The sequence below is a fragment of the Austrofundulus limnaeus genome, unplaced genomic scaffold (assembly GCF_001266775.1).
Source record: "Austrofundulus limnaeus strain Quisiro unplaced genomic scaffold, Austrofundulus_limnaeus-1.0 Scaffold20, whole genome shotgun sequence".
Taxonomy (NCBI): Eukaryota; Metazoa; Chordata; class Actinopteri; order Cyprinodontiformes; family Rivulidae; genus Austrofundulus; species Austrofundulus limnaeus.
The window spans coordinates 1,903,773-1,925,305 of NW_013952422.1; the positions used below are offsets into that span (position 1 = coordinate 1,903,773).

At 39.8% G+C, this 21,533-nt stretch overlaps 1 protein-coding gene across 4 annotated transcripts in view; it reads right to left on the reverse strand.

Moving 5' to 3' along the window:
- Positions 1-1,754: 1,754 nt before the first annotated feature.
- The window catches only part of kcnn2 (potassium calcium-activated channel subfamily N member 2), a 31,424-nt gene continuing 11,645 nt past the window's right edge, over positions 1,755-21,533 (reverse strand). Inside the window, exons 3-9 of one of the 4 annotated variants that reach the window (XM_014003821.1) lie at positions 15,103-15,521; positions 13,691-13,832; positions 13,448-13,558; positions 12,348-12,475; positions 10,639-10,647; positions 6,760-6,829; positions 1,755-3,536 (exon numbers count right to left, since the gene is read on the reverse strand). In XM_014003821.1, the coding sequence (XP_013859275.1) occupies positions 3,261-3,536; positions 6,760-6,829; positions 10,639-10,647; positions 12,348-12,475; positions 13,448-13,558; positions 13,691-13,832; positions 15,103-15,521 (1,155 nt within the window). In that variant the 3' untranslated portion in view covers positions 1,755-3,260. Of the gene's footprint in view, positions 3,537-6,759; positions 6,830-10,638; positions 10,648-12,347; positions 12,476-13,447; positions 13,559-13,690; positions 13,864-14,806; positions 14,821-15,090; positions 15,522-21,533 lie in introns of all 4 variants that reach the window. The other 3 variants (XM_014003823.1, XM_014003820.1, XM_014003822.1) reach the window with 3 other exon arrangements.

Here is a 21,533-nt window from a genome sequence, read left to right on the forward strand (position 1 = left end):
GCCTCGCCCAGCACTTTCTCCAAGAACTTAACCCGTCTCTCCAGAGTTGAGCGTCGAAGCAGGCGGCAAAACGCAGTATTTATATGTGCAGGCGGAGCCTGACATCTGTCGTCATCACGTCACCTGCCTAAAGGCGTGATTAGAGGTGGCTTCAGCCAGGACACGCAGGGGCGTGGTTCCCATACATGATGTTGTACCTCGTTCCTTTCCTTCAGGGAACAGTAGTTATATGCATAACATTACGTTTTGTTCTTTGACTTTTCCAGCACCATTCGTCCTGCTCTTCTGGGGGACGAGGTGATGGTGATGCAAGTGGAAGCCCCACTCATGTCCAGGATTATAACAGACTGGCAGAGATGTATGACTCCAGCAGTCTGACAGACTGGTCAGCCATATTGGAGCCCCACAGGGAACTGTCCTCTCTCCCTTCCTTTTCACACTCTACACCACAGACTTCAACTAACACAGGGACCTGCCATCTTCTAGCCTGGCCCTTGCCTTCATACGCAGTTCTGCTCAATTCTAGTTTCCCTCCTCTCCTGTTTTTACCAGGCTAGCCATCTTCAGAGGTTTTCTGAGTTTTAGTCGGCTGTATCAGCAGGGGAGATGAGGAACAGTACAGAACAGTATGACGATGGTGAAGGACTTTGTCACATGGTGCTAGCTGACACCTACAGCTCAACGTGACTAAAACTAAAGAACTGGTGGTGAACCGGAGGAGGAACAAGACACCAGTGAGTGACCCCGTATCCATCAGGTGGGTCAGCATGGGCACAGTGGAAGATTAAAAATATTTGGGAATACACATTGACAATAAATTGGACTGGGTTCAAAACACTGAGTCTACAGAAAAGGGCAAAGTTGTTTCATCTTTCTGAGACGTCTGAGGTCCTCCATCATCTCCTGGACGATGCTCAGGATCTTCAATGAGACTGTGCTGGTGAGTGCTGTTGCATGCTGGGGCAGCAGACTGAAGGTGGCTGACACCTACAGGCTCCACAAACCGTTTCACAAAGCAGGTGATGTTGTGAGAGGAGCACTGGACTCTCAGGAGGACACTGTCAAAGCTGCAGGACAATGATTACACTTCTCTACAAAATAAAAGCACATTCAGTGCAAGACTCATTTGGTCATCAAACTCTATAACTCATCTCTAAACATGTGAAACTTTATGTTATCAGTCACTTTATCCCATCTGTGCCTTTTACTTGAAATAGGATGCAATATCCTTTAACCTCATCTCTTCTTATAGCATCTTATAGGACCTTTTTCACCCAGCTATGCTGTTTATATTTTTTTGTATTTTATACTGTTTATATGTCCATGTGTTTATTTTGATTTTCTCAAGATTATTTATGCTTTATTTTAATCTAGTGTGCTTATCTTTTCTCCAATTATTTTACTTGAACAGTTGCAGCTGTAATGACTGTAATTTCCCTTGGAGATCACTAAAGGATTTAGATTTAGTTTTTGTTTATTATGAGCAACAATTTAAAACTAATATAATTGCTACTCAAATCAAACCTCCAGTGCAACATTTCACTCTAAATCAGAATTAATGATTGCACCGATCCTTATATAAGTATAATAATGCAGTAAAAAATAATAGGCCAATAAAGCACTTAAAATGCTAACCATGAGATTAAACCAGAATAAGATCAAACTCATTATTTCACAAGTATTGAAAATGATTTCTTATAGATTTCCCTTCATGCTGTTTTTAGCCAAGATGAATCAATGAACTGACAATTGCATATGAATACCAGGCTTTACTTTATACAATAGTTGTGATGCACATTCTATTAAAAAAATAAATAAAAAATGGCTTTGATTTAATACCCAAATGAAACCCTGTGTCTGTTGGTCAGGTTAAAACTCTTTATCATTAGTGTTGCTCGATACACCATTGCACACATTACAAAAAATGTACACAAGCCTGTCTAATTACGTGTTTTTATTATTTAATTATCATTAAAGTTGCATACAATATAATCTCTCATTGGTATCCTTCTTGCTGAAGTTTGTAGACTGCACAGATGTCATTTTTGCAAACTGTCTTGTTATTGGTTTGTGGGTGACAGAATCAACACTGCTGACTGGATGAGTGACCAACCCATGCTTTGCTCTGTGTAACTTCCATAAATATGGTAAAATAGTGAATAATAATGCCTACTTGGTTAAAATAACGTGTGTATTTATGCTAAAAAATCTCCTTGCCAAGATACAGTATCTCAAACCAGATTTCTATTTAAGAGGTGTGCTTGTCCTCATGAAAATGTATAAAAATATGCATTTTTTTAGCTGTCATTCAGCATTTGTTGTTGCCCAGCTGGGATGACAGCGAGCACAGATCACACAGAAGTGGGGAGACACAGAATAAGATGGTTCCTTTATGATCATTCAGTGCATTTCTATCGACTTCAACAAGTCTACGTGAATGCATCTTTATGAAAAACAAACAAAAAAGGACTTTTTGACCTGATTTATGACATTAAACCCATGCCCAAACTCATCTTTTAATGAGTAGCACATCTTTATATCAGTCAGCATTGAGTGCATTGCTTAAAAAGTAAGTGCAAGTACAGATTTGGACGCATTCATTTCGACTTGAGGGTCAAATTACTTGCAATGTCGTCCCCCCATCCCAAAAAAATAGGCATTCTACAAGGGGGACTCTGCAAAGGAAAACTGCTATAGTTGATGCTGTTTCTAACCTAAAATATATTTGTTGTTATTTTACTCCTCACTTCAAGACTTTTTAAGTTATCTGAGCTACTCGTCTTCCTCCTGCTGTCACTTGACTCCAGGCCAGTCAAGGCGCAGCACTTTCCCTCAGTGTCACCGACATGCTCCCTGACTGGAGCACAGCAACTGAATCAAGCCAGCAGAAGCACAAAGTCCGTGTAAAGCACTATTTTAGTGCAATAGTTTCACACCTGGTAACTTTGCCTCCTAGAACTGGCAACCTCTGCATAGAGATGGAGAAGAGTCCTTGTCATAGCCCCATTGATACTGTAGGTCTTTAACTGAGGGAAGCGCCATTATTTGTGGTCTGTCACCAGAGCAAGGATAACGACACCTTTTGAGGTAATAAAATCAATAACAGCATGAAGTTATCCATTAAAATCCATCATCCCCAGTGACTCAAATTCTGTCATCAGAATTTGGATAATACTTATTGAAACCATAAGGCTTTACAATAAATGCAAGTTGGCCATATGATGGCAAACGTCTTTGAGTGGAGGCCTTCCCCTTGGACTCTAGCTGCTCTCTGAGGAGGTGGGCGGTGCCGTGGAGGACGACCTCCGTCGTGACACTGACTGCGAGCGCTCTGGGTTGTGTTTGTCGTACGGCTGGAGCTGCACCTCCATGAAGTCCCTGTGCTGCTGGCTGATGACCTGGCTGATGAGTCCAGGGAGGGCCTGCAAGTTAGTCAGCAGAGTCTCCAGCTTCGTCTCCAGCAGGGCAATCCTCTTCTCCATGTCCTCGCCTCTCTCGTTCAGGTCCGACACCATGTCATACATGATGTTCTGAGTCTGCAACGGGACAGAGGAAACAGCCTTCATGCACTTATTTTCTAAACTGGTGTTAGGTTTTGATTAGTAACCTGGAAATACTGGATGTGTGGATGACATGTTAAAAGAAACCTAAATGCACAGATTCATTTCAAACCTGGAAACAGAAAGAAAACGATACAGAGATTGAGATTCAAATGAAAAGATGCACTTTCTCAAACAACAATGAAAGATTAATGCTCATTTTCAGAATTAGGACCATTTCACGATAAATCATAAATAATTAAGCATTTAATGGCAACAATTCAGTCAATTTTTAAATGAAACATACCATAACACCCATGGTAGTTTCATTATAAAAACTTTTTTTTTGACAGTTCCTGATTACTTTCTTTCACTGTGATGTAAAATATCTTGAGGTTTAAGTAAAACAAGTAATTCAAAAGGTAAAGCTGAACTTAAAAAAAAAAATCTTCCTGCTCTCTGTGCTGCTTCAAACTTCAACAAGATGGAAGCTGGAGAACAAAAAGTCACAGAGGTGAAATGTAACGCTGTCAAAAGCTGCTCATTTGACACATTATTAAACAAAACCTTTATTTGAATTTAACCAACAGTTGATTTGTTGCAGCAGGGCCAACTTGTTTCCAGCAGATCATTGCTTTTGTGTCTGTGTGTGTACCTGTTCTGGGAGTGTTTTGGATTACTCTTCTCTGTCTTTTGGTTTTCTGATTTTTGTAACTTCCTGTTTTTTCTCTGTTCAGCTCCTCCTGCCTGTCTGCTCCAGCCCCGCCCACTCTCACCTGCTCCTCGTTTCTCTCCTTGTTTCAGATTCGTTAGTTCCTCTTTATATTCTGTTCTCTGTCCTCAGTCTGTCTGCGTTCTGTTGTGTTATCGCATCCCTTTATATGCAAGCCCATTTCCGCCACCCTGATAAAAAATAAAACTTGTATCTCATAATTATGACTTAGCTATCTCATAATTATGACTTAGCTATCTCATTATTATGAGATAGTATCTCATAATTATGACTTAGCTATCTCATAATTATGACTTAGCTATTTCATTATTATGAGATTTTATCTCATATTTATGACTTAGCTATCTCATAATTATGAGATAGTATCTCATAATTATGAGATAGTATCTCATAATTATGAGATAGCTAAGTCATAATTATGAGATACAAGTTTTATTTATTTTTTTATCAGGGTGGCGGAAATGGGCTTCCATACCTTCATGTTTCCTGTTCCAGTACCAGTTTTTTTATAAGTACTTTTGCTGCCCTGTCAGCCATTAACTTTCTTAACAAAATTTTGTTGAAGTAGCTACACAGTCATTTAGTCTGCTTGGGATTCGACTTTAAAAGCCAAACTTGACATTTGTTTTATGTGAATCCGAAGTGGTTTATGAATAAATCTGGCAAACCTTTAAATGTTACCGTTGTAAAAACAAGAAAGTTAAAGCTTTAAAACTTTGGTTAGCAAAATAATGTTAGCCATTTCCCTTCTTGAAGAAACCGATCCAAATTAATATTTTAGGTTGTTTTTATGTTGTTTATGCTGATCCATGAGGACAGCTTTCCATGTTTATAAAACTCAGTATTTTCACGCAGAACAAAGCATATTATACTCTACAACCTTGATGACACGAGAAATGCAAAAGAAAGAAAATGTATTTAATCTTTTGATGCATCACAGCCTTTTCTTAACAGTTTAGTTAAACTATTCTTTAAAATTTGTTTCGCACAACCAGCTTCATTCTCCAACCATCGTCAGCAACAGACGCAGTCATTTGTGACACATTTCTCATGGATTTTAGGGATGAAGCTGAGCAGAGGGCCATTTCTGGAGGCGAAGTTATCCGTCACTTACCTGGTCCTCCTCTGATGTGTGAGGCAAAAACAATGGGACATCTAAAACAGTTAGTTGGTGAGAAGGACTAAAGAAATGCTGCACCACTCAGCCCGTCAGCAACAAGAGTTTTACTGTGTTCAACTGCATCTATAAATCAATAATGACTCATCATGTAAAGATCGTTGGGCGGCTCAACAAAGGTAAAAAGCATCCTCGGGATACATTTCTCTTCTGGTTCTGATTTGTAAATTTAAAGCTGAACTAATGGTGAAATTCTAGATGAAACAAGAAGAAATTAAACACCGATGGGACACAATTTGTCCCTGAAATTCATGCAGGAGCTTCATTAATAGAGGAGGGAGGTTATAAAGCATTTTGGCACGTGACAAGAAAGAAAACCACAAATTCTTAATAAAAGTTTTCAAATGAAAAGGGATGAAAGTGAGAAAAGTGATTATTTTATAGTTCGATGGCATGCAATTTAATACTGCAGAAAGAAACAAATAAGTGCTGCATTACTTAGAGCAAATAAAAAGACATTCCATCAGGGAATGAGGATAAATTAAAACAATAAATTGTGATCTTGAGGATTTTAACATGGCACTGCAGCGGTAAAGCACCTTCTGCACATGTGCAGCTCAGTCTCCCCGCTGAGTGTGAAGCGAGCATACACTGCCCTCTCACGGCTGCAGGCTCCTGAAACAACAGTTTGGTATTCATGCAGAGCGGCAGTGGCCATTAGGCGCCTTTTACAACGCCAAATTCCAAATCTCCATTCTGTTTTACAGCATGAGATGATTAGGCAATATTAACTAACATCTTTTGTGACACGTTGGATTCAAGCCAGCTAGACGTGGTGTGCTTTTGAATGTCAAAGCCCTCCTCTTTTCTTTTTTTCTCTTCTTTCCTGCCCTTATTTCCGGCTGAATCATCAAATCCCACTGTGTCTCCCTACCTATAGGTTAGTGTTTCTGCTGTGTCAGACTGGCACGCTGCCTGGTCTTTCCCTGAGGCTTGTCGACTTATGTTTAGTGCATCTGAAGGCAAACACTAGAGGATGCATGAAAAAAAAAACCTGCTGGGATTTTCATTAGTTTTATTCAGTAATTTTTAGGAGAACACAACCTGTAAAATAAACACTGAAAAAAAATAGAAAGGGGTTATTATTCTGTTCCCAAACAATCTACCTGTCAGGTGAGTGCAGTCAACCACAGGAAACCAGATAAAACATAAAGCCTGTCTGTTTATTTGACACCTGTAGACTTTGTCTACATAAGAAAAAGCAGCTAGTTCAGTGAGGGAAACAGCATGCAGTGAATTCCACCCACAGAAGAGAGAGAAAAAAAAGCCAGTTTGACAGAGCTGCAGTGATCTGTTATAGTCTAGCTTACCTTAGCAAGGTCCACTAGTGAGTTTGCTTGGTCATTCAGCTTGCGTTGCTCCATTTTAACACTTCTCAATCTGAACACAAGACCATTCAGAACCCAGTGAGTCAACTCTATTAGGAATGGGAGGATTTTGTGCGCACACAAGGCATACACATGAAGAGCACTCCTGGGACATGCACAGGGATGTGTGTAGGAGAATGAAGGGATTGCAGGGGGGTCGGTCTTAATTTTTTTTTTTTGGCTGAGCTGCATGCAAGCGGAAAGGAGGCCATAGAGAAGAAGGGAGGAGGGGGCAAAGCTGCCATTGAGTGAGGGAAAATCAGCTCTGTGTCCTTAATGTCCTTAATCAATGATAATAAAGGGCTCGAGGGACTCAGACTGGAAAAAAGGACTTGTAAAGTTGTGGTTCTGCTCAACACGCAAGGATATAACTCAACAAAAGCAGTCTTATGTCATTTCCTTAAACTTTGTTTTGTTTAAACCAAGTTTTCTATTATTTGTGTCGGTTTGGATGATGGATTTGATCCCCAAAATGCAAAGTGATGCAAGAAGCTTGAATAAAACTTAAAGTTTAAAAAAACAGAAACAAAAAGCAGCTGTGGAAGCAAAAATATTTAAAATAACGAGCCACAGAGGAGAGGGACACGACAGGGGATGAAGCACACAATGTCAGACTGCAGGTGAATAAAGACAGACAGAATAAATATGCTGGGAATGATGATGAGCAGAGTGGAAGTGCAAAATGACAACAAAGAACAGGCGTGAGTGAAAAAAAAGGCACAGAAACCAAAATGAAAAAAAGAGAATAAACATTACAAGAAATAACAAAAATCTAAAATAAACAAAATAAAAACAAATAAATAAACTCAAGCAAAAACACAAATTTTGACAGTTTAAACATGAAACTGTTTTATGTAGCTATCGTTTCATATGTTCTCATGTGTTGCTTTTATAAGAGTTTCCAATATTATTTTATAAAACACAGATATGAACTGAGAAAATCCTAAAACGATCTAAAACTTAATTTTACACCAATAAAGAAAATTCAACTTGCTGAGAAAAAGGGAATGAAGGGTTTAGTTTGTCTCATGAAGAGCAGGGACATTTTTTAATGTAACATAAACCAAACTGAGAAATAATCTTTCTCTTTTTAAAACATTATTCTCTCAGTGGGCTCTGAAACAGTAACCGTACAATAATGGTGGTTTTTAGATATTAGGAAGTATTTTTTCTCTCCTAACTTTAGACATTTTTTTTAATTATAGAAACTCTGGTGGGGAGTTTGTCCTGTTTTTAGATGTAAGCCTTTTAATTGTGACATTAATGCAGTTTGAGCATGAATTGATCAGTGGGTTGTTTGTGAATCAAATGTAAGATTTATTTAAAAATATAAACGTGACACAAAGTCTTAAAATTAATCGGCATGACCCAATTTTAACGTGCAATCAGGATAATTTAGATTTTCTACTGAAAACACCCAAACGTGAAGATGAGAAGTTTTACCAACAGAGGGCGCCACAGTCAAGAAAACTCATGGAAGTTTATGAGAAACCTGTGAAGGAGACAAAATCCTTCACATCTAAGGCCTCAAATGCTTCAAACAAACCAACAAAATACAAACACAACCTATTACTCCTTTTATAACTCAAGTAGTTAAATGCAACAACAGAGATGGTGGTCTCTCTGAATATATATCAGATAATAGATATTCTGCGTTAAATGGGTTTAGGCTGGACACCAGCCCTGTTGGGAATAAACATTTCACAGTTAGAGCATGGATGGCTCTCAGGAGGGGTTGAAGAACAGAGCAGCTCGAGGTCATAATGAAAGACCTACTTATCCTATCTGTTCAATTCTGTCTCTGCTCCTCAGTCATTCACTCCTCACAGGCAGTTCTGCCTTTGAACGGGCGCTCTTAAATCTGCCTGCCATTCGTCAGGGGAAACGACTACGCTGAGCCTTTCGATACTCCACTAAATCTCTCAAAGCAGTCTTGGTTAGTGCTGCTTTGGGCTTTTTGACATGACCACTGTTTCTGAGAGGAAAAAAAAAGTGATCATATGGTTTCAAATCTGTGTTTGTTGAGTTATTTTGTGGGAAAAGATCAGGATTTTTCCACCTGAGCAGGTTCGAAACTCAACGTTTGTGCCAGTGGTTCCCAAAGTTATAACTCTTGGCAGCGTATCAGCCTCAACTGTTTAACAAAAATAAAAAAAATAGTGGTGAAACAGTAAATGGTTAAAAAACAACAACAACACAATGTTCTGATGAGTCTCTTTGTTAATCGGCTTGTTCACAATGTTTATTATTTGATTAGCAATAACCAAAGTCACAAATTTTTGCTACTTTTATTTGGTTGGTTGAAAGCTAACCCTTACCAAAAAGTAGTATGCCTCAAGTACATGGTACTTAGGTAGGTATTAGGTATACTTAAATAGTAAAGCAGACTTTTAGTATATTTTTGGTACAAGCCATCCTGACGCATCTCAATAATAGAGGTAGAAAAAATAATCTAAAAATAAACAGGTGACATAAACTTTAAACTTTGATAAGTACATAAAAGTCAACTGTAAGTATACTGTCTTATTTTTAGTTTAAAATTAATGGACACTTGCATATGCCACTTTTTGGTAGAGAAAAGGTTTGGGAATCACGTATACAGTATATGCATCTGTATGGTTGAAATATATTAGTGTTAAATTATAATTCCTCTCTTTATTAAGTTCATATCCCACAAATACGTTAGAAGAACGCCTGTGTTTCATTGTGTGTTTCCTCTTTTACAACATTAAGCGTGTCACAAACGTGACCGTGTGCTGATAGTTTCACAGATGTTTAAGTTCTGTCAGCTTGTTTAGCTTCTCTCCAGCATGTTAAACAGTCTGAAGATGCTCCGCGCTTCTCCACGTCGACAACTTCACACTCACAGTTGCAGCCTCTTTGGCAACAAACAGGACTCACATGAAAGTTGACCGCTCGCACAGACCTCGTTATATGACTGTCCTTCAAACTAACGAGCACTCACTGGCCTCCTGTGTGAGTCACATTTCAACCCTGAGGATGGGAAAGATGTGACTGCATCACAATTCTTCGTTTCTCAGCCGCTGTGGCATAAAACCCACTGTGAGACGTCCAGATATAGAAAAAAACGTTGGACTCAGACTACTTCAGCTTGCCTGATCATCCTTGCATGACACATGGATGTCCTTGTTACGACAGCCTGAGTGTCTGTTACTGTGTCGTCCGACAGAGGAATGGAGGAAATGTGTGGCTTCGGATGCAGTAACAGGCGTAACAATGGTTCCACTCGCCGAAAGATGACCCTGAGCCCCACTGTGTGTGAGCATGACTGCTCTGTTTAAAGGGGGAAACAAAGCTGAGAAAATATCAATGCGCTTGAAATACTGCAGCTCTGTTTTGTTGGGAGCTCCAGCCGTCATCCTTCGGTATGTGAAAACACAGCTGACTGGAGTTTAATCAGTGGCTTTCTGATTAAAGGTCAAAGTCTCATCACATTCATGCAGAAATGGAAAGAAAAACACCCTCCATCACTGATAACTGAAATTCACTTGACATGAACCCGTAGGTGTGTTCGCAGTGGGCTGCGTGTGCCTTAAAGAGAAATGTCCGTGAGCGTTTTGTTAACTAACTTACAAAATCCTGTGTGACACCTTGTATAATGTAATCTTCCTGAATGTGTCGTGTAGAGCAGTTAATTGCAAACGACATCCTTTTTCAAAGGCATGAATTTCACTTATCAAATGAGGGAGTGCAAGTTAGTTTTTTATATCTATATATAAAGTAGCATCATTGGGTTCAAGGACAAGCTCTCGTTAGCATGCACACAACAAGTCTCTAGCTACATTAAAGGCGAAGACTTACTTTCGAGCTCTATTGCATTGTGAGGACACAAACAGGAAAAAAAAGGAAACATAAAGTAGACAAATGGATTATTACAACATCAGATAAACATATTCAGATGAGAAAAATCTGGAAAGGAATTTGGTCCTGAAACGAGTTTGTCTTTAATTTTTTTCATATTTATTCTGTTCCTGGCTGCTGCAGCTGTGCTCTGAACATAATCTACTTGTTTCCCGTCCCCTGTGGTCCTAATCCTGGTTATCAGGCATACACAGGAGTTTTCTTTGGTGTGTGGACCAATTTGTTTTTCTTTTATATCAGAGGTACAGTCAATAAAAACAACCTTCCTGATAGCACCGTGTTTCTGAAAACACTCCTGGAAAAAAGATAATGTCTCAAGCATCGACAGCAACTTAAATCTCACCCTTTATTATTTTAACTGATGAGAACTTCAAGGAAATAAACATGTTGGTATTTGTTTGGACGTTTGCTCTGCTTCATGATAGAGCAATAATACGTGCAAGCTCATCAACCCTCATCTTGTCTGGTTGCTTCTTAATTTATTTCAGTAAAACAAATCTTTCTATCACTTTCTATCGCTTCAAACTCCAAGATCAAAACTAAAAACACGCCACATCAAGACCACAACAGGACAAAATCTTTATAAGACAAAGGTGCGATGGGGAGGAACACAGACACCATGCTGAGAAGCTGTTTTTGCACACAGAGCAGAGCTGGCCCATGACTTTTTCTGTATTCTGTGGGTTATAGATCAATCTGTAGCTCGGAGCAATCTGCATTATGAGATTGTCTAACCCTAAGTGAAAAGAACAGGAAGGCAAGACTTTCTTATCACTGCTGCAAATTGCCTAAATCCAACATCAAGGGCAAGAAAACACAACTCAACTGCAGCCTTCTGAAAGCAGAGGCTGCAGAGGAGCAAACACGACTCGCCTGCCTCGTCTTGTGATAAAGCTATTTAAAACACAAAAGCGTGCATCAAATTTTTTTATAACCAAATCAAAGACAGCACAGATATTCATGAAACCACAGACGCGCACACTGAGAATTCTTTTCTTTCTTTCTGAAAGTGTTAAGCTACATACTAACAAAATCACTGTAGTTATTTATCTTGATAAAGCGCCGCTTCTTTCCAGCAGCTGCAGACAGGAAGCCACAGAGTGGAAGTGTTGCTGAGCACTGTAGCGTGAGGAAAAACAACAGCGAGGGAGGCTAAAATCAATACTGTTTTTGGAGTAAGTTGGAAGCCTTTGGGGACCTACTAAAGGACTAGCTGACAGGTGAGTCTCTGAGCGGCCGCGGGAGAAACAGAAACCCAGACGCGTCAGCTCCTGAGGTCAGCCTGACATCTGACTCTCAGACAAACAAGAGTTCATCTGGCAGCACAAGGCCAGCAGGACACAAATCAATACCACACGACTTTAAAAAAATCCACGTTTGAAGGCAAACTGAGCAGTTCATATCCTGTTTTTAGAGCAACAAGTCCCTTTTAAGAAACAGCTGCATTAATTAGGCTCCTGTGGATACTTTATACACAGAATCAACAAAGAGAAAACACAAAACATCCTGCCTCAATCGGAGCACATTTATTTGCTACAGGTGTCAAACAATTCAGATTTCAGGTTTGTTTTTTGTTTTGTTTTGTTTGCGAACCAAACGCACGTCCTGCTGGTTAAAAACGAGCAGAGCAGAAGGAGGGTGCCACCTACTGGTGAATGGCTTGGAGAAACTTTCTCTGGTGCTTCCTGACTCTGGCGTGGTCCATCTTTCTCACCAGTTTGGTGTTCTTGTAGATGAGCCACGTCTCCCTGAGAACATTCGCAGCTGTGTTTTTCACCTACAACAACACACACACACACACACACACACGCACAAAAACATTACAAACGATTATATTTAGAATAGGAAAAACATAATAAAGAGACAGTTCAGAACTATAATGATGTTCTATGCTGCTGTTACCAGTATAGGAAGCATGTCACTGGGTTCTGGCTTGTTAGACACTAGTTGGTGACTTAAAATTGTTTATTGTTCATTCAATTTAATTTATTCATTCATAAAAAGAAAATCTATTTACAGTGAAAAAAAAAATCATGCCATGAATAAAAAGTGTGCAGAGTGAAGAAAAATCTAAAAAAGGCTTGAAAATATGCAAATTTTCTGTGAAGTCTCAGTTAATTCTGGGTGTTTACGATGACCGGCGAGCAGTGTGCCTACAAAGCTCTGACATGGAGTATGAATACAAAATATTCCTTTAAATCACTTGTGTCAAACTTAAGGCCTGCGGGCCATTTTTGCCGGCTGCTTTTGCTGTGGCCCAGTTGAACTGGGAAGTGGGAATTACCCACTTACAAGTCATATGTTTAAACTGGAAATGGGAATTTCCAGTTGGGAAGTGTGACTGTTCAGAATTCAAGATGGCAGCTGCTCGCCACAACTCAACAGTGAGTAAAACTCTTTTACTTTTATTAGTATTTCTGTATTATTTATTTCACATTTAGTCAATCATTTACATAGTACTTTTCAGTGTTTATAAGAAGATGTGTTAAAACACTGTTTCCATGCAGGGAATACCACGTAGAGTTCAGTTATTGTTCATTAGTGTCGATCAGCCGTGACAATGAGACGAGGAACGCGACCTTTCTTGTTTAGTCAAAGTTAAACATGAAGCATCAAGTTAATTACAGCTGGCCCTCTGAGGGCCACCATAACTCTCATGTGGCCCTCGGTGAAAATGAGTTTGACACCTCTGTTTTAAGTCAACGCTAAGTGATATAAAAGGACTGTTGGGTGTGGAGCACTTACTTACCCTTTTTGTCAGCTGTGTATCCATCATAAAATTGTGGACATGTTTTTCAGCTTTGGTTAGTTCCAGTTTCTTTGCCACTACAGCCACCACCAAAGCAGTGCAGCCGGCACCCTGAGAGGATACAAATTTGGACTAAATTTGTTCTCATTTGGTAAACTTTACTCACACAGTTTTAAAAACATTCTCAAAATTTCTTCTAAAGAGAGAAAGAGAGAAAAAAAACATTCAGACAGTTGTACTCACCATAATGCCAGTAAGGAGGCAGACTCCTTTTCCACAGTATGTGTGTGGGACCATATCCCCATAACCAATAGTAAGAAATGTGATTGAGATCAACCACATGGCTCCAAGAAAGTTGCTGGTTATATCCTGGTTGTCATGGTACCTGTAATAAACAGTAAATATAAAAGGCTGACCTTGAGGACAATGATAGTCATACAGTTAGATTGTCCTGATGCATCTCAGTAATCCAGGTAGAAAAAATTAAAAAGAAAAAATAAGTAGGTCCTCTGGATTGTTTCTTCTTTAGTGAAACGTTTCGTCTCTCCTCCAAGAGACTTCTTCAGTCTGATGAGTTTCAGGTGAACTCAGCCTTATAAGCACTGCCTCCACCTGGACAAACAGGTTAGTCACATGCAAAAGAGGGCCATCACCTAACAATAGGCTTGATTAGCTCTATTTAGTCACATGCAATAGAGGGCCATCACCTAACAATAGTCTTGATTAGCTCTATTTAGTCACATGCAAAAGAGGGCCATCGCCTAACAATAAGCTTGATTAGCTCTATTGTTCATAGAGGGTCATGTGCCCCATCACCTGACTTATTGGTTTGGATGCTTTGGTTGTGATTATTTGGTGTTCGTTATGTGTGTGTAGTGAGAGCAAGCGGGGTTCAACGTCCCCTTGTTTTTTGTCTCTCTTTCCCTATTTGTGTTGGGTATCGTTGGGGCCCTGATTCTCACTTTTTGCTCACACCTGTTTGTCCATGTGGAGGCAGTGCTTATAAGGTTGAGTTCACCTGAAACTCATCAGACTGAAGAAGTCTCTTGGAGGAGAGACGAAATGTTTCACTAAAGAAGGACCCATCCAGAGGACCTACTTATTTTTTCTTTTTGATACAGTTAGATTATTTAATCTTAAATTAATTGAAATTAATCCAGTGTATTTAAAATGAAATGTTTTAATAATAATAATAATAATAATAATAATAATAATAATAATAATAATAATGCAGTAGTCTTATATAGCGCTTTTCAAGACCCTCAAAGACGCTTTACAATTTCCTGCATCATTCATTCATACACACATTCACACACTGATGATAGTAAGCATTGAAGCCACAGTTGTCCTGGGGCAGACTGACAGAGGCGGGGCTGCCTTACTGCACCACCGGACCCTCTGACCACCATCAGTTTGCGAGGTGGGTGAAGCGTCGTGCCCAAGGACATGACTGAGACAGCTGGAGCGAGGGATCAAACCGGCAACCCACTGTTACAGGATGACTCCCTTAACCACTCTGTCACAGCCGCCCTAATCAGCCTTGTGATTAAATCAGTTTGTCTTGTCGCTCAGATAAAGCATGCATGCATGCTCTTTTCTTTTTTTTTGCTTTATCCACGTTTCATGCTGAGAACACTACATACTGATCCAGGCACCTCTCGCAAGCTCTGACTGTCCATGCAGCGATGATCCACAGTGAGATGGTGAAGACCAGCAGCACAGTGCCGGGACAGATAGTCATGAGGGTTTTCATCACAAAGCGTGTGTTAAAGTTTATCTTGTTGAGTGCGCCGATGCTGCGGGACGAGGCGTCGGTGAAGAGCTTGCTGTGCAGCAGCATGACCCGAGCGATGAGGTACAGCCGCAGGAACATGGGGATGGACAGGATGATGTCCACGTCTGCGTCCGTCTTGGACGGGACGTAGGTGTACGCCAGGCGTGCCGTCCAGGTGAAGGTGTAGTTTCCTGGGATGGGGTGGATGGCGCACACCAAGATCTCCAGACAGATGAAGAAGATGCGTTCGTACGTCATGGCTATCCTCCAGTCGTCGGCTGCGTTGTCCACCATGAAAAGCTGCAAGACAAGGGCACAGTGAGGGAAGGGAAGGGTTAAAAACAGGAAAGGTTTACATCTTAAAAAATATAAACAATTGATCATTTTACATTCACACAATTTTGTTTATTTATATTTTTTTCCTGTTTTTGCAATCTGCATTTGCCATTTTTACCTATAATACTCAGCTTGTTCAGGAGATGAATGGAAACACTTCTGGTTTTTAAACCCTTTAAAATCTTCTAAATATTTATTTAGAAATATTCTATAAACAAATATTCTAATTTGAACCTGCTTCAGCATACTTGCTCTGTTTTGTTTTTTACTTTTTTATCTATCATTTCACAACTTTTAACTAGCCTTTTCCTAATTTTTGTTTTAAGCAACCGTTTAGCCACTTTTGTCAATGGTCTACTGTTTTTAACTTTTAGTCATATTTGAGATACTTTTGGCTTGTAGCTAAACTATGAAAATTTTAGCTAGTCTTTTGCTACAGTTTCATCAGTTTCACAGCATGCACTTCATTTAGCTTTTAGCTAGTGTTCTGCATCATCTCTTCATCTTTTAGCTAGTCTTCTGGCATATTAAGAAAGTCATTTGCTTGTTTTAGATTTTAGCTATCAGTTAGCTTTTATTTGCTTTTAGCTAGTATTATGCATCTTTTGTTTCTTTGGCTTTCAGAACTAGTCTTCTGGCATATTAAGCAAGTCATTTGTTATTTGGCATTTAGCTAGCATTTAGCTTCTTTTAGCTTTAAGCCAGTCTTTTGGTACATTATTGGCTGGTTTTGGATTTTAGCTGGTGTGGTGGAAAAAATATACGTCTGTTAAACAAAGTGTAGAAATACATGATCAAAAACATTCTTCACAACAATGGTCTCTGAGTAATTTTATTGCAATAAAAATGAGAGTCAACATGCATGCAGCAATACAAGCTGAGTCTGAGGCCACAGCCCCAGTGAAGCATCTTTTATACTCTTCCAGTAGAAACCAGTCCAAAACCAGTTCCTATTTGACATGCAAGGAATGTTTTTTTTTTATCTGAGCAGCAGTTCAGTTAAAATCCTGTTCTGTGATTATTCAACAAAGAAGAACACCTTAAAATGTGGTTATACTTCATATTTCATCGTCACTACATGTTCATGTTCCATTAGTAACAAAAGAAGTAGTTCTGCAATCCAGTTGTGCAGAAACCACAGTCGTGTGTGAAGTTAAGGCTTGAAGAACAAGAAAAGACACATTAAAGGTGCCCTGCTGGAAACTTACAACATGAGTTAAAACAATTCAGAATAATGTGACAATGCATATGCAGTATATTTTATAAGTAAAACGTAGCTGAAACTCCATCTAAATATAAATACGTGGGCAGCAATTTTATTTTCTCTCACAGCTAGCAGTTAGCTTCTTTTAGCTTTTAGCTAGTGCTCTGCTTCTTTTAGCTTTAACAAGTCAGTTACAGTTTCTTAAGCCAAATTCACTGCATTTTCAGAAAAATGCAATTTATCTTGTTCCAGCTGCTTCACAACACAGTCAAGATATCAAACAATCTGAAAGCATTTGTTTAATTACACATATGGTAAATGAACTGTACTTGTATAGCGCCTTTCTACCCAACCAGGACACTCAAAGCGCTTCACACTACAATCTGTCCTCATTTACCCATTCACACAGCACTCTACCAGATCTCCTACAAAGCTAACATACAACCATCTATAGAGACTAATCAGTGACAATCACATTCATTCACTGATGGGACACACATCAGAGGCATTAGGGGTGAAGCATCTTGCCCAAGGACACAAACAACTGAGACAATCGGTGACCTTCCGGTTCCAGGATGACTCCCCTAGCCACTCTGCCACAGCCGCCCCATATACTTACAAAAATACTACTTGCAGATAGTAAGAAACAAACTGTGGCATTTACAAAGAAAAAAAAACTTTTCAGGACTAAATTCTGTTTCTTTCCATTAGGTCTAAACAAAACGTGTTTTATCAAGCGCCACATTAGCAGCATGCGGTGACTATTTCTAATTTAAAAGCGCCTCTCTGATGAGAACATCTGCCACCTCCACATTAGCATACAGGTTGTGATCGGCTGGCTGCTCTGATCAGGACTGTTTATCAGGGGGACTGAATATGAGTGGATTTCAGCAGCTCTCATCAGTCTTCTCCTCCCAGTCCTCTGTCACATCCAGCAGCTCCCTCACTTGGTCGCCTCTCCTGCTGCTCCTCCCTCCTCCCGTTCTTCATCGCTCCCAATCTGTTACCTTCAAGCCGAAGCTGCACTGCCTTCACCCTGAGCCCATCACTGCCATCACCTCCTCTTCCACATGATCCCCAGTCATGCTTATGGATGAGGACAGACTGTCTCTATCGTCCTCATCTTACAGAGGTTTATATTTGCAGGTTTGGGTTGCAGACTACAACACTATCGAGCCATATTAACTTCCCCCTCGCTCTGACACGCCACGCTGATATTCCTCCACAGATGCTCCGGCTCCATCCATTTAATCACGTCAAGGTCCTCTGCCTGCACGAGTCCCGTCACAAGCGGCTGTAGATATTTCACAACATGTTGCTGTCAGCAAATACAAACGAATATTCCTGGTGGCAGTTATTTATTTATTTTTTTTCAATAAAAGCAGGAGGCTTTCTAAAGGAGGGGAAAAAAGAAAAAACTGCACCATTACATTTTATCGGAAACCTCCTTAATGTGCTTGGTAATGAATTATGGGATGTCAAGTGGCTGCTCAAGCTTTAAAATAAAAATATGCACACACAGTCTCTTTTACAGCTTAACATGACTATAGGAGCTTATTGAGCAAAGGTAAATGCATTTTTAGTGGGAGAGCATGGATGTTACATGAGAAATTTTTTAATATAGCTCAGAAATATTTAAACAGTAAATATTTTTTCAGATCTTTTTTCAATTCTATAATTTTGAAGCATGTTTTGTAGTTATCATCATTTGCCATTTTTTCCCCAAAGCAGTTCAAAAAAATAAAAGCAACTGGAGAAGGCACACCTCAGTGACAGCTGCTGAGCTGTGATTGGTGGAACAAAGTTCTGCTGGATGCTGATTGGCTGTCAATGTATGACATCATCACCAAACAACTGCTTGTGGCTCTGTTCTCTGTTTTGAGTTTCAGTTTTTGTTTCTGCCAGATCACATTGTAGTCAAGACCACCTAACCAAGTCCGGACCAAGACCAAAGGAAGGCTATAGACGAGACCAAGACCGGAACAAATCACAAATAAATTCGACAATGTTCTGGCAATTTGGTGATATTTCCACATTTGGTGTTTGACTTGCCTTGAAATAAAATCCAGAGTCCTCAATGTTCAAGACAAGACCAAGTACAAATTTATTGGAGACCGAGACCATCAAAAAGGGGTTTTGAGACCAAAATTGGCCTCGAGTACTACAACACTGGCTGATGTTGGCAGATCCCCACCAACTTTTAATCAGTTATTCTTTGCGAGAACCCCACCACAACCCTCCTTGGCGGATGTAATAATTGTATCCAGCACAGAGTTAATTCACCTCACGATTTGGCATTTTGCTGACAATCCCCACTCAGTAAAGTTTGAGATTTCTTATTATAGAAGCAACAAAGTGTCCCACTCCTCAATGTCTAAATGGGATCAGTGACCTAGATTGTAAATTTAGCTCGGTTATAAAAAGGAATTACAGAAATAGTCTTAAATCTCACATTAAAACAGGAACAAAAGCTCCTGTTTAAACGCGCTCAGTTCAAGGACGAAGAAAAGCGTACGGAAAATCAATAACCCTGCGCGCCGCCACCTCTCTCTCCGACATACATGAACGCACCGCGTCCCTCAGCCTGACAGCTGCAAATACACAGAAACTGCAGCTTTCCCACCGCTTCATTTCAACACGCAGACTTCACCGAACACAGCACCAATTACACAACAAAAAAACCTGTCAAAGCACACAACTACAAACACGTGTCCTGGAACAGACACCACACAAGTGCACCACAAAGACTCTGCAGAATCAGAGTTTCCCTTCCAAGCACAGAGAAACTTTCAGATTAAACTTTCAGTGGGAGCTGTTCATTTCAGATGAGTGACACTGAGCTTCTGTCCCAAACTGACATCTGTCACAGAAGTGCGTAACTCTAACCGTGGCGTGTCCCGTTGGGCTTTCCAAGTTCGTGTAATGTAGACACGGAAACACAAGCTGCAACTCAGCCCGACTACAGTTTCTTACTCAAAGAATTAAGGCTCTTAAGGCAACTATTGTCTGCTCCGAAGCACATGTCGCGTTTTATTTTACATTTTACACAACAAACCGGTCCTGTCAAAAGGCAATTACAAAGTTTGTTACCTTAAAACAGTGTAATTAAACATTTAAGGCGGCCTGCATGAGGAAAGCCTACTTGGTGAGTAAAAGCAATTATTGTAATGGATGACCTGAAACACAACACCCAGGAGCCCTTTGCCTCAGAGGATGAAATATTCCACGACGACAGCAAGAAGCAGCAGTTATGACTGACGGATGGAGGAAAGTACTTCTGTAGTGGAAAAACATTTTTAAAATGTGCTGACAGACGCCGAGAGTTGGGGAGGTTTTGAAACACACTGAAAGGATGCTGATGAATCATTTAAAATGCCTTTGAATTAAAACTTTGAGTTGAAGAGAGAAAAAAAAGTCTGACATTTATTGAAGGAACGCACGCGGCCTGTCGCTTTTCATACCACAGTTTTAGATATAAATGATGGGGAAGTTTTAGCTTTTTTTGGTCAAATCTTTAAAATATGCAGTTGCAAACATTATTGCCTTATGTTGCTCAATCTCAGCATCCTGACTCAATGTTGGTGATTCCTCTCAGCAACGAAAACACATCTGCTAAATTGACTGTGTTATAGTCATTTTTGTGCTTGCTAAGGTTGCTTAACCATGGCGTCCATCTTGAATCAGCTGGAGATGTTTTCCCAAAGGCTGTTTTCTAAAAGTTTCATTGAAACATCCATTCAGGGCAATTGAGATATTTTGCTGACAGACCAGCACGGTTGACTTTACCAGTTCATGGTTCAGGGTTTGGAATCAGACTTTCTCAATTCAATTCAATTCAATTCAGTTCAATTCAGTTCAATTCAATTCAATTCAATTCAGTTCAGTTCAGTTCAATTCAATTCAATTCAATTCAATTTTTAAATTAAATTTAATTGAACTTTTTAAAGCCCCAAGAAGTAACAACTAGAGCCAAAATTTTCCTTAATTCTTCACATGAAAAGAAACTTGGTAAGGGTTCTGATAAAAAAAACAGTTTGACAGCTTTTCTCTGCAAAAATTAGCCATAAAAAAGAAAAATAAAGAAAAAATAATAAATAAATAAATAAACAAACAAATAAATTATAGTCTGAATCTTCTCAAATTAAGTGAAATCATCTGTCAGTGCAGGAAGACCATTGCAATTAGTGAGACTTCTTGAAAAATGGAAAATTTCCAGGCTAACAAGATTAATAATCTAACATATTTTGCTCTTGCTTAGTACATCAGTCTCAAAGCCTGGTCTCCATCTGGGGAAACACCGTTGGTGGGTCAGGGGTTAGGGCAGAACTGGCTCTTGGCATAGGCGAACTAGGCAGTCGCCTAGAGCACCATCTGCTGGAGGGGGCGCTGAACTGCAGAAGAAAAAAGTAATTATTTGTAATCCCTGGTTGTAACTCTGCTCAGCGCCCCTTTCAATTCAACCCATTCTCACTCCCGAGTCGTCACATATTGACGTTTTTCAAAGGTCCCTTTGCGTCCAATTTTGACGCATCAGGTACCCCCCTTGCGTCATATTTTGACGGGATGGGGCGGAATCTGTTGTCGTAATTTCTGAAAGTGTAGAAAATGCACAAATACTACCGTCCCAAAGCGGCAAGGAGTGACGCGAGGGGGTACCTGATGCGTCAAAATTGGACGCAAAGGGACCTTTGAAAAACGTCAATATGTGACGACTCGGGAGTGAGAATGTGTTGGTTATACAGATGATATGTGAAAGTGACAAAGGTTAATTC